The sequence below is a fragment of the Mixophyes fleayi genome, chromosome 9, assembly GCF_038048845.1.
Source record: "Mixophyes fleayi isolate aMixFle1 chromosome 9, aMixFle1.hap1, whole genome shotgun sequence".
Classification (NCBI taxonomy): Eukaryota; Metazoa; Chordata; class Amphibia; order Anura; family Limnodynastidae; genus Mixophyes; species Mixophyes fleayi.
The window spans coordinates 666273-680729 of NC_134410.1; the positions used below are offsets into that span (position 1 = coordinate 666273).

The 14457-nt window shown below is 45.6% G+C and overlaps 2 protein-coding genes across 2 annotated transcripts in view; one reads left to right on the forward strand and one right to left on the reverse strand.

The window, feature by feature from the left end:
* The window catches only part of VASP (vasodilator stimulated phosphoprotein), a 31311-nt gene extending 21660 nt beyond the window's left edge, over nt 1-9651 (forward strand). Inside the window, exons 8-12 of the mRNA XM_075186175.1 lie at nt 417-502; nt 1900-1945; nt 2029-2107; nt 3313-3370; nt 8876-9651. Coding sequence (XP_075042276.1) covers nt 417-502; nt 1900-1945; nt 2029-2107; nt 3313-3370; nt 8876-8913 — 307 coding nt within the window. The 3' untranslated portion in view covers nt 8914-9651. The remainder of the gene's footprint in view (nt 1-416; nt 503-1899; nt 1946-2028; nt 2108-3312; nt 3371-8875) is intronic.
* Nucleotides 9652-9695: 44 nt separating this feature from the next.
* Nucleotides 9696-14457, reverse strand: part of OPA3 (outer mitochondrial membrane lipid metabolism regulator OPA3) — a 4950-nt gene continuing 188 nt past the window's right edge. Inside the window, exon 2 of the mRNA XM_075186176.1 lies at nt 9696-10145. Within this exon, the coding sequence (XP_075042277.1) occupies nt 9835-10145 (311 nt within the window). The 3' untranslated portion in view covers nt 9696-9834. The remainder of the gene's footprint in view (nt 10146-14457) is intronic.

The window sequence follows — 14457 nt, forward strand, 5'->3', positions numbered from 1 at the left end:
TATTTTTCAGGGTCATTTGCAGATATTTCAAGTCTCAGCCACCGAGTATTCAGTGACCATATGTAGAAATAAAGAATTAGGCTCCATATCAGAGGCAGGGAATTATCCGGTCTGAGCTGAATATAGTTATACAGATTATAAGGTAAAAAAGGCAGAGAGTTCAACCTGTCATAAGCTCTAGTTGTGTTGATCTAGATTCTAGAAGACGGTAAAAGAAACCGCCAGTGAGAGAGATCCTGATTCATCGGGGAAACTATGAAAATGTAATAATTTTTTTAAGAAGGCCCAGAAAAAAAACTATTAAAAAATGAAAGGAGTTAAAAACAGATTGCTATACCCTAATGACTAAATGGTCTATGCATTGCTATAAATATGGACCGATGGTCCACCTAACGCTCCATCTTCTATGTCTGTAGGTTGAGGATGACTCAACAGAGCGAGCGACCAGTCCCCACCGCCACACAGGACGATAATGACATCCAGAGTGGGCGGAGCCAGGGTGGTGAGTAGCAGAGTCTTGCCGTCTGTTCTAGTAATACTATGTGTGTCTGGGCTACCGATAACTAACACAACTTGATAACTACAGGCTGCGCACGGGTCAGTGTTTAATGTCTAACAGTAACAACGTTACGTAGCGTTCAGGGTAATTAGTGCACTGCTACATTGTAACTGCCAAGGCCCAAACCTAACGATACCTGTTAATGAGCCGCCCTAGCTGCCGTGGCTATGATGCCGCAAGGTGCCTCAGGGGGACATTGAAGAGTGGTGATATGTCACCATGTTAGGGGGAGCATTACATTTTGGCAGGGTGCACATATTGGAGTTACAGAGGTAACATTGGTGCCACCTTCCTCCTACCCTGGGCAGATTTCATCATGAGAATGTGGATATTTCTAAACAACATTCTGGTTCTGATATCTCCTCAGCTAGCAATCACCATTGGACAAGAATGACTTTCGCTGTGATCCAATCAGAGGCTAGGACACAAAACATGGCTATATACTGTGTGATTCTAGCCAACCTGAGACCTTAATGAGATCAAATTAATCAATCCCCTTATTCTCGTTGGTACTGTCATATTCTCCCTGATTAGCTGCTGTGAAGGGATCTCCGTTCACCAGCGTTTAGACGGAGAGTGTTAATGCTGCGTGCACGCTCTGTGGGTATATTGCTCTGAGACCAGCACTGGCCTTGCGGATACCGGATTCATCCAGAAGAGGGCGCTATCTGCCTGTACTGTAGTTGATTAAAATACAGAGTTCAATAACATTTATTTTTTCACAGTATATTAAAGGGACTATAAGCTCAGAGCACAGGAGCAGAGTATACATACAGACTTACAGGAGTGTCTGTTAGCTGTCACACACTCACACCTGGCTGCTATTGTGTTTTCAGAGGATTCACCTTTCCATGGGATTATGGGAAGATAAACGATAACTGATTAGTAAACTACAAGCAGACTTACTATCGTCACTATAGATACTATGACCAGAACATTTTTATAGTCGCCTCTTAATACTTACACTACATACATAAAATATGTGATTTGCGTTCCTCAGAAACAAAGAATTGTTGACTGTATCCTCACATTGTGTTGCAGAATGGACAGTTAGAATGATACTATTATACTGTCTTTATAAAACACCAGGGGGTAAATGTATCAAGCTGAGAGTTTTCCGGTGAGTTTGAAGAGTGGAGATGTTGCCTATAGCAACCAATCAGATTCTAGCTGTCATTTTGTAGAATGTACTAAATAAATGATAACTAGAATCTGATTGGCTTTTCAAACCCGCCGGAAAGCTCTCAGCTTGATACATTTACCCCCAGGGGTGATCTGTAGAGATGTGTGATGACTTACAGCCATATTACCTGTAACGGATTGAACCCTCCCCATTACAGAAGCCGCCCGTCGCCCGTGGGATAGAGGAAGCACCACGTTACCGAGGTTAGTGCCACCAACTTGCTGACAGGGGGGTAGTGACGTTTCTCTGGGAAATGCTACAACCCAACTTTGGTCTCTCTCCGTAGAATGAAATCTACGGTCGGTAGCTCTGAAGTGGCCGCCGGTACTGCAGACGAATCAGACTCAATGGAGAGAATTAAACAGGTAATTATGGGTTAATTGAGAACGGTTTGGCCCCATGGAGACGACACTTGTATTCCCTTACACTATTGCTCAGTAGCCAATAGGAAGCTGGCTCTCCCCAACCAATCACAGCACACGCTACTAGTTCAGTGCTGGAGAGCACAGCGAGAACTGTTACATAGTTTCGGAGGCTGGCCGAAAATTGTAGCAAAATGTCTGTCCTGTGCTTCCTGCTGGTGTCCCTCTGGATAACTATAACTTGGCTATTGGCGGGGGTTGTCCTGTGGGCTGAATATCTTGATACACTTTGTAACTTACCAGAATACGCCCTTTTCTTACTCAACATGCTACCAAAACTCTTATCCATTCTCTCATCATCTCCTGTCTTAACTATTGCAACCTCCTGCTATCTGGCATTCCTGACACCCATATATACATCCTAAATGCTGCTGCAAGACTGATCTTCCTCTCTCACCGCTCCACATCTGCTGCACCACTCTGCAGATCCCTACACTGGCTCCCTGTGTCCCTTAGAATCAAATTCAAATTACTCACCCTTACCTATAAAGCCCTCAACACCCCCTCTGCATACATCTCAAATCTCACATCAAAATACTCTCCCTCCCGCCCTCCTAGATCTACCTCTGACCTGCGCCGTGTCTCGTCTCTGGTAACCACCTCTCACTCCCGTCTACAAGACTTCTCCTGTGCTGCTCCCCACTTATGGAATTCCCTACAACGCTCAGTCAGACTTTCCCACAGCCTTCAAATCTTTAGATGCTCTTTGAAAACCCATCTCTTGTTTAAAGCTCACCTTATCCCTGATGATACTATTCACACTAATGCACCCTCACAACTGTCCCAGTCTCCACTCTGAGCTCCTCTTGTACCAGCTGTGCCCTCTCCCACTTACAGTGTGCGGGGTCCTCATACCCTTTGTTTTCATGTCTGCATTTATTTTGTCTGCCTTGTATGTCCCTGTTTTATGTATGTCCCTGTTTTCCCTACTGTACGGCGCTGTGGAGCACTGTGGTGCCCTACAGATCTACTATAATAATAATAACTTGGACATCGGTGTAATGTCATGTGATCACTCAGAGCCAATCGAGAACCTGTGTTGTAAAGTGTCAGTTTATACTGTAACACTCGCCGCTGTTTAACGATGTCGCAGGAATCTTTTGACAGTGAACTGAGACATTTCTATACCTTTTATTTACTTTCTGCAGGAATTACTGGAGGAGATGAGGAAAGAGCTGCAAAAAGTCAAGGAGGAAATTATTGAAGGTGAGATGATTATTTACATAACGCCACCATGTTACACAGCGCTGTACAAAGATGTGATAACGTCACAAACCTTGGAAATAAGCTGCTAAAAACTCCCTTTTTGTAAGTTTATAACCCTATATATGTGACAGCACTTTATATTATTATAATGTGCTACCGCTCCTAGAACCATGTACCCCCCGTGTCACATGATCTGATGGCGGCTGTGCTGTCATTGTGCTCTGCATCTGGAATGGATGAATGTCTGTACAGAGCGGCAGTAACTGGGTCTCTGGGGGGGGGGGGGGGTACCGCGATGTGGCAGAATGTACCAGTCTGTGTCTGGATAGGGTTACTACACCTCCCAGTCTGTGGGGGGAGAAGGACGAGGGATGTTACACATTGTATCTGGGTTTCCTTCTCACCATCAGTAACCGACTGGTACCGACCACTCCTCCTGGTGGCACCGGCACCGAACACTCACCGACTGCGAATGCCAATTGCGCAATAGTTGTAGGAGAATCTCGCTGCCGCCACTATGATCCTTCACGGCACCTAGAACCATTTACTTCGGGGTAGCTGGTATAGCTGCTGCAGCACCTCTTTGCTGTGGGCTGGCTGGTACCTCCTGCCCTCTTACTATGGATCAGGACTGCTGGGTAGCGGGCAGAGCGTTGACACAGACGCTGGGTTCAACACAGAACAGCTGGGGAATGGATTAGAGTGTAAGCTCTTATCTGTTGATCACAGGATACAGCAGATAATAGTCACAGGCAGAATCTTCAAGCAGTGATGGTTTATTACTCAAAGGGCCCTTACAAGGACCATTACACACTAGTTGGAGGTACTAGTGATCACCCAGAAGTATGGATGGTATAATACAGTTAAAATACAGCTCTCATATACTGTTTCTGACACATATGTTGGCAAGGGCTAACCCAGTCCCCTGATCCTAGCTGGCACCACAAAGTCTGAGATATTAGATTCAATGTTTACCATCATGATATTATATATTCTCTAAATTTAGATTTAAATGCAATTTAAACTGAACAAAATTTACATCAATCTGTAATTTCATAAATTGCTTGCATCTAGGTTTCCCATCTGTCTAACTACTCCCTCCTGTGCATTCAGGCTAAAGGAAGTGTTGATCACTCTCAAATGAAAAGGCCTAATTAGCATGGGGACTTCCTTTACAAAAAAAACGAATTGCTTCCAACGTGGCATATCCCTACATTTGCAATACAAATAATACAACACAATATAAAAAATCAGTACATTTACAATGATATACATTGCCGCACTGCACTACTAATTGAAATACATTTCTACAATAAGTTATTTCTACGTGATCCAGCCCCAGGTGTAGTTTACGTGTTGCGACTATTACTAGATCTGGACATTCAGGTCGCTTTTCAGTGGATATAAAATGCAATTTGATTTTTATAAAATAACTACTTGGCAACGTTTGAGGAATTAGCATAAGTATGAGTCCATTTTGGGGGGAGGCGTTTTTCATATGCACAGCGACAAATATGCAGTGACATCAATATAAAACTATTTCTGAATAAGGTCTCATGTTGGGGGAAGTTGCCGTTTGCTACAAGCAGCTGCCCCCAAAGGCTTGCACTCTATCCCTCATATAGACATTGGCCTACATCCAAGACAGGAATATCTCTTACGAGGGACCCCAGAGCAGTGTACCCCGACATCCAGCAGTGATATGTGGTGGTAATATCAGTCTATACACACAAGCTGCTGTGTGGAGCAGTACGTCCGTACCGCGAGGGGATGTGGTGATATATATATTATATATATATATTCCCTGAATGTTTGCTGGCAGACGTATCTGTCTACTACACTCCACACAAAGATACTTTACAGAGCTTGGTCATATTGTTATTTATTCCACTTTATTAGGGAATATTTATTGCATAGGAGCAATTAAAACCCTGAGGATAAATACTGAGTGAAAAAACAGTATATAGAGGAACTGGTTTAGATTTTTAAAACCTGGAACTGTGCCTGGAAAGTGTGGTCAGTTGACAACGTAGTAATATAATAGGAAGCCACCTCATTGGTCCATTTCGTACATGTGATGTCTGCTGGGTCAGAGGTCACACGCACACGGTGCTGCCGACACAGTCGGAAGAGACAATGTTACCTGTAATGACCGTTCTTAACACAGTGACTAAAGGTCCCATTGGGGCAATTACACAGGACGCATTGTAGGGTCATGTGACTGCTGTTACCCCACTGCGCACAGACAAAGGTAATAATATAACTGGAGAGGGAGCACTATAAGAGAACACAGCACAACCCTAATAATAATAATAATAATGCTGAAACAGGAACTTGTATGTGAGGAAATACAATAAGCTAATCTTGGAGGTAAAAAAAAAGATTTTATTCACAAAACATTTCCTTAAATTGTATTTTGGCCACATCCTCCTGCATAGGGTACATTTCTAGATTGATTTAAATATTAGAAATTATTGGACCAATCTCCTAAATATTTTACACCTATATTCACAAACATCGAACAGTAGTTATATCAGGGACAGATATTATAAGATGTAAAGTTGACTTCCTGTCAATAACACATAATGGCTGATAACAGGGAACAATGGCTCATACTGAAGTTTATACAAACCAGCTAATATTTTAGGTTCTTTGGTCCAACATTTTACAAAGTCTACAGTGAGCAGCGATACCACGATATGTGTCCGCCTGCGTCCATACACTCGTACATAGAGGGCGCTTACATGCCAGGGAGAGGGTGGGACGAGATGGAGCTCCTATGCCACCGTCGGTTGTGTTGCTGGGGACCGGTTGGGCTTGCCTTGCCTTCTTTCCACCAAATGCGCCCTCTTACCGCAGTAGGAGGGGCTTAAGCTGCTGCCACCACTGGACTCCTTAGAGGCAACCAGAACCGCATCCTTCTGGGTAACTGTCACTGCTAGTGTACCCCCCCCTCCCCGACTGGGCTGGTACCCCTGACCTCTTCCTGTAGATCAGGGTGCTGTGGCTGGATCCCTCCTGCCTATCACACTGGGCAGAGCTGCAGGTAGCGGGCAGAGCGGTGGTACTGGGTCCAAACCTCAGAACAGCCAGATAATGGATTAGATTTAGGTCTAATCTGCAGATCACAGGAATTTACAGTAGGAAAGCACTTGTCAAGCAGGATCTTGAAGCAAATGCTGTTTATTAGCTCAAGTGTCCAAATAAGGCCAAGTCACCTGGTTTATGGGACCAGTGATCAGAAGGTCAGATGGGACAATAATACATTAGATGGTCAAACAGCTCCCCTTTTTATACAGATTCTGACACGAATGTCAGCAGGGGGTAGCACTGCCCCCTGATCCAAGATGGCTCCGCCACGTCTGAAATAATACATCAGATCTTAGCATGTGAATTCTTACATACTTGGGTGTGAACACAATTTTATAATTTTAACAAAATTCACATAAATCTGTTACATCCTAAATTCCTTGTATCCTGAGTCTACACTGTTAGTTTTCCTGTCTGTCTAGCAAGACATAAACACACAGGTAACGACCCCTTGCCGGGCCTTCAGGCCTAAGCAGGTGTTTGTCCTTCACATGAAAAGACTTACTTAGTATTTCCTGCTATCAGCAAACCAGATTTCCTCTAGCAAAGTTACAAAACCAAATAATGACATACTGTCTCCGAAGTTACAAATCACTACTTCAGACATTAATGCATTTCCTATAGAAAAATACAACACAATATAATACAATCGGGACATTTGCAACGATATAATATGACACACTGCGCTAATAATTTAAATATATATTACACAATAAGTTATTTATAAGTGATCCAGCCACAGAAGGGTAATGAGGCAATAGGAGCAGAAGGGACATTACGCTCCAGAGGGGAGGGTGTGATGAGGTGGTGACGGGGGCAGGGAGGATGAGAGAATAGGACAGGGGCGGTAGGAGAGGATGAGGAGGTAGTATGGGGAACACCTGGCAGGAGTCTGTGTAATGCAGGTAGGATGGTAAAACACAATAGTAACAGGATGGTGTATATGTATATGTGTATATAACAACATGTGTTTTCCAACATGTGTTACGATTAGGAATAATCCACACAAGTCCGGTTGAGCAGTGAATGTCGTCGTCTCCGATAGTACAATGTTGGGGTTATAGGGGAGTGGCTGATACCGCTCCTGTGATGTCAGAGGATGGGCTGCAGTGCGCACAGTCGGGGGCCAGGAGAGATCTGACGCCTCCGCCCAGTACTGTAAGACGTACAGAGAACATGGCCACATTCTCTGACAGCGGGGTGACAGTTTCGCCGGTTTCTGCTATAAAGGTGTAAATAAGAAAATATTAAAATAAAAAAGAAGTTTTTAGGCAATGTGGATATTCTTAAATTAGAACTAGGCTATTATAAGAGATAACGCAGCAAATGATGAGGGTAGTATATAATGTACAGTAGAGGTTACAATATCACACATATATCAGATCCTGTGCCGGGATGTGATCCCCGGGTGAGAGGTGCAGACGGGATCAGCCGTCGGCGCTCTATGTACGTTTATTATGTCACATTTCCTGGTATAGAGGAAACTCTCCTACAGGTTTCACCAGTTACTGTCTGCTCTGATCACATACTGTGTACTGCACATCACCATATATAAAGTATATACCCTGTATATACCAGTGTCACTGTATATCACATGGAACACTGCATATAACACATGTACCCCATGTTATACTATATATACCCCCATGTCACACTGTATATAACACATGTACCCCATGTTATACTATATATACCCCGTGTCACACTGCATATAACATGTACCCCATGTTATACTATATATACCCCGCGTCACTGTATATAACACATGTACCCCATGTTATACTATATATACCCCGCGTCACACTGTATATAACACATGTACCCCATGTTATACTATATATATACCCCGCGTCACACTGCATGTACCCCGTGTCACACTGTATATAACACATGCACCCCATGTTATACTATATATACCCCGCGTCACACTGCATGTACCCCGTGTCACACTGTATATAACACATGTACCCCATGTTATACTATATATACCCCGCGTCACACTGTATATAACACATGTAACCCATGTTATACTATATATACCCCCGTGTCACACTGCATATAACACATGTACCCCATGTTATACTATATATACCCCGCGTCACACTGTATATAACGCATGTACCCCGTATTACACTGTATATACCAGCATGCACCCCACTTTACACTGTATCCGCATTGCTGCGATGTGTATACCGAGGATTAACGTGTTCTACTACTGAAATGAACGGGTCATGGTGAGGATGTAAAAATAAGGCTGCTAGATCACGTCATCACACGTGTATATGTTCTTCCAAGTCCAGGACTAGTAATGTGGGAGGGATTTTCGGAGATTTATGGCAACGGGAACTTACAATTTACCCTCTGGTACAATACTCTTTTCCCCTAACACCCTGTTCTTCTGCTTCCTATTTCCAGCCTTCATGCAGGAACTGCGCAGATCAGGCACTCCGTGATTTCAACCTCCTCCTCTTGTGATGTCTCAGGCTCCACCGACTGTGCTCTACGTCAGGCTCTGCAATCATTCCTCTGCTGTGCAGCGGTCCCGCCAATAAAAAGGGCTGTAACCCCCCCCCCCCCCCTATACTGTTCACTCTGCATCTTGTTCTAAATGCTTCTCTGCACACAGACTTCTGTCCGACACTCACTCACTGGAGTAATCCCTCTACTCTGCGCACACAGACTGCTATCCAACACCCACTCACTGGAGTAATCCCTCTACTCTGTGCACACAGACTTCTATCTGACACTCACTCACTGGAGTAATCCCTCTACTCTGCGCACACAGACTCCTGTCCGACACTCACTACTCTGCGCACACTCTTCAGAGTCTCTACACGGGTTCGCAGAGGCTGCAAGCTTCGACCAATAGGATTTTCAATGGGATAATTAACGGGTTATTTTTTATTATTGTTTTTCAATCATTTCAATTTTTGTATAAAAATGATACATAGCAGAATTAATGCTGCTGGTTTGCAAACGGTGGTGGGTAAAGTAAATCCTAGAATTAGTTAGGGTCAGACACTGGATCGGTTTGAAGGGCCCGTGCATTATCCTGCTACAATTAGCACATGTGGCATGGGAAGCGTTCGAGGGATAAGTGCTTTTGGAATATTTTATGCCAATATATATATATATATAGGACTTTTTTTTGTAACTGATTTTCTAGAAATAAAAAAACTTTGCCTATTGTACATGGCCGGTGTCGGTGTTTTATACCAGCATCAGAAACAACAGATACAGCACAATAATGTCCCTTTATTTCCTTTATATACACATTTAATCCTCTGTGTGGTCCAGCCTGTGCCATTGTCTCCGTCCCCAAGCTGTGAATTATCACGCAGTTCCGTCCTGCTCGGGCGTAGGATACGCAGAGGTCACTTCGCCAGTTGTTTCCTCTCTGCTGCCCGGGCACGTGCATCCAGCTCATCTGAGAGGAGAGCCAAGCGTGCAATCTCGGCCTCCATCGAGCCCAATCTGGCCTCCAGCTCCTCCTCTTTCCTGCGGCTGTTGGCAGACTGCCGTGCGTACTCTGCCACCATACAGCCGCCACCCACTAAGAAGACTATTGCTTCCCCCAGAAGTTCCGCCCCCAGCTCAGCGGCTGCTTCCTCATTCAGGGGTTTAATGGCTGCTCCACGGAATCCCATGATCCTCATCTTCGCCCGCATCTCCACCCAGTGGTACACTGCAAAGGAGAACCACCGTGAGACACAAATATACCGACAAACCAGTGTTAATCCCCACCCATGTAGTGTCTCATGCGGATAAAATAACACAGCCCTATAATAAGGGAAACTGACAAAACGCGTTGCTATAAACCATCGTTGTTCTAGCGAGAGTCTCCAGAACCTCCGTAGCGCTCACAATTTTACAGGAGCCGGACGTCATTAAGTATTGTATAGAACTAGTATTAATTACAGTGTGTGTGTGTAAATATATTTTATAGCTGACCATAAAACCCAATAACCCGATTATAACTCCGACATTAGAAGGTGAAACCTATGTCCTGTAGATTATTATAATGTCGCCTTACGTGAACTCACTCAGCTCTCAGGCTCTTCTGTAATGGAAATATAATCTGCAATATGTGAAATATCACCTCTGCAGAGTGTCAGATACACACACATAACATGGTGTGACATGAGTATGTGTAAGAGCCATGTGTGGAACTAGCACGTTCCGTACATGCAGATGGGAGTCAGCCCTCCTTACTGGGGGGACGATTATTAGCTCAGTAAAGCACGGTCTCTCTCCTGGGGAAAAACATGTTTAAGTCCTGTAAGTTGGTGTGTAACACGGACCCCTTTATGATGGTGGAGACCATCACGGTGGTCAGAATGTAAAGCAGAGCCTAACACATTACACCCAGCATATTATACCGCGTTGGACCTAACACATCACAGCCAGGATATTATACTGCGTTGGACCTAACACATTACACCCAGGATATTATACTGCGTTGGACCTAACACATTACAACCAGGATATTATACTGCGTTGGGTCGAACACATTACACCCAGCATATTATACTGCGTTGGACCTAACACATCACAGCCAGGATATTATACTGCGTTGGACCCAACACATTACACCCAGCATATTATACTGCGTTGGACCTAACACATCACAGCCAGGATATTATACTGCGTTGGACCTAACACATTACACCCAGGATATTATACTGCGTTGGACCTAACACATTACAACCAGCATATTATACCGCGTTGGACCTAACACATCACAGCCAGGATATTATACCGCGTTGGACCCAACACATTACACCCAGGATATTATACCGCGTTGGACCTAACACATTACACCCAGCATATTATACCGCGTTGGACCTAACACATTACACCCAGGATATTATACCGCGTTGGACCTAACACTTTACACCCAGCATATTATACCGCGTTGGACCTAACACATTACACCCAGGATATTATACTGCGTTGGACCCAACACATCACAGCCAGGATATTATACCGCGTTGGACCTAACACATCACAGCCAGGATATTATACCGCGTTGGACCTAACACATTACACCCAGGATATTATACTGCGTTGGATCTTACACATTACACCCAGGATATTATACTGCGTTGGACCTAACACATCACAGCCAGGATATTATACCGCGTTGGACCCAACACATTACACCCAGCATATTATACCGCGTTGGACCTAACACATTACACCCAGCATATTATACCGCGTTGGGCCTAACACATTACACCCAGGATATTATACCGCGTTGGGCCTAACACATTACATCATACACAGCACATTATATCTGGCATATTATGCCCACTGGGGTACAAGAGTGTGTATGGCAGAAGGTGTGTATTGTAGGGTTATGGGGTTGCTGCACAGGTGGCAGAGTAACAGGATAACATAATATGGGGCATATTCAATTACGATTCGCGGCTACACGGGTCCCAATACCGCAACATCACAGATTTCTGTGCGCACCCCTTCCACGATATTGGGCTACCGTAATGATGTTTTATACGCGCAGCCACGAATTGTAATTGAATACCCCCTATATGTCTGCAACATACAATCATTGGGGTACATGGGAACAGAAGCAGAGTACAGCAAATTACATTCTTATGGTACAATGTTTATGTATGGCAGAGAGACGATCAAAACTGGGATACAGAGTCTACACAGCAGCTGACACTATGGAGTACAGAGCCTGTGTATGACAACCAGCAGGTAACAGTATCAGGGTACAGGGTCTGTGAGGTGACACTATGGGGGCACAGGGTCTGTGAGGTGACATTATGGGGCACATGGTCTGTGAGGTGATATTATGGGGGCACAGGGTCTGTGAGGTGATATTATGGGGGCACAGGGTCTGTGAGGTGACATTATGGGGCACAGGGTCTGTGAGGTGATATTATGGGGGCACAGGGTCTGTGAGGTGACATTATGGGGGCACAGGGTCTGTGAGGTGATATTATGGGGGCACAGGGTCTGTGAGGTGACATTATGGGGGTACAGGGTCTGTGAGGTGATATTATGGGGGTACAGGGTCTGTGAGGTGATATTATGGGGGTACAGGGTCTGTGAGGTGATATTATGGGGGTACAGGGTCTGTGAGGTGATATTATGGGGGCACTGGGTCTGTGAGGTGATATTATGGGGTACAGGGTCTGTGGGGTGATATTATGGGGTACAGGGTCTGTGAGGTGATATTATGGGGGTACAGGGTCTGTGGGGTGATATTATGGGGCACAGGGTCTGTGAGGTGACATTATGGGGGTACAGGGTCTGTGAGGTGACATTATGGGGGTACAGGGTCTGTGAGGTGATATTATGGGGGTACAGGGTCTGTGAGGTGACATTATGGGGGTACAGGGTCTGTGAGGTGACATTATGGGGGTACAGGGTCTGTGAGGTGATATTATGGGGCACAGGGTCTGTGAGGTGATATTATGGGGGCACATGGTCTGTGAGGTGATATTATGGGGGTACAGGGTCTGTGAGGTGATATTATGGGGTACAGGGTCTGTGAGGTGATATTATGGGGGTACAGGGTCTGTGAGGTGATATTATGGGGGCACAGGGTCTGTGGGGTGATATTATGGGGGCACAGGGTCTGTGGGGTGATATTATGGGGTACAGGGTCTGTGAGGTGATATTATGGGGTACAGGGTCTGTGGGGTGATATTATGGGGGTACAGGGTCTGTGAGGTGATATTATGGGGGTACAGGGTCTGTGAGGTGACACTATGGGGGTACAGGGTCTGTGAGGTGACACTATGGGGGTACAGGGTCTGTGAGGTGACACTATGGGGGTACAGGGTCTGTGAGGTGATATTATGGGGTACAGGGTCTGTGAGGTGATATTATGGGGTACAGGGTCTGTGGGGTGATATTATGGGGGTACAGGGTCTGTGAGGTGATATTATGGGGGTACAGGGTCTGTGAGGTGATATTATGGGGTACAGGGTCTGTGGGGTGATATTATGGGGGTACAGGGTCTGTGAGGTGACATTATGGGGGTACAGGGTCTGTGAGGTGATATTATGGGGTACAGGGTCTGTGGGGTGATATTATGGGGGTACAGGGTCTGTGAGGTGATATTATGGGGGTACAGGGTCTGTGAGGTGATATTATGGGGGCACTGGGTCTGTGAGGTGATATTATGGGGCACAGGGTCTGTGAGGTGATATTATGGGGGTACAGGGTCTGTGAGGTGACATTATGGGGGTACAGGGTCTGTGAGGTGATATTATGGGGGTACAGGGTCTGTGAGGTGACATTATGGGGGTACAGGGTCTGTGAGGTGATATTATGGGGGTACAGGGTCTGTGAGGTGACATTATGGGGGTACAGGGTCTGTGAGGTGATATTATGGGGGCACAGGGTCTGTGAGGTGACATTATGGGGGTACAGGGTCTGTGAGGTGATATTATGGGGGCACAGGGTCTGTGAGGTGACATTATGGGGGCACAGGGTCTGTGAGGTGACATTATGGGGGCACAGGGTCTGTGGGGTGATATTATGGGGATACAGGGTCTGTGAGGTGATATTATGGGGATACAGGGTCTGTGAGGTGACACTATGGGGGTACAGGGTCTGTGAGGTGACATTATGGGGGTACAGGGTCTGTGAGGTGATATTATGGGGGTACAGGGTCTGTGAGGTGACACTATGGGGGCACAGGGTCTGTGAGGTGATATTATGGGGGTACAGGGTCTGTGAGGTGATATTATGGGGGTACAGGGTCTGTGAGGTGACATTATGGGGGTACAGGGTCTGTGAGGTGATATTATGGGGTACAGGTTCTGTGAGGTGATATTATGGGGGTACAGGGTCTGTTTAGGGCTCCCCCGCACCATGTGATGAAGGGTGACCTCTCCCTTCAGGCAGCACTGTTGCCCTTTTAAGAGGCCACTGTGCGATTGGTCGGAGCAGACCGGCCCCGGGCCCCCATTGGTCAGTTCCCCTTGTGTCCCGCCCATTACGGAGGCGCCGTCCCCCCG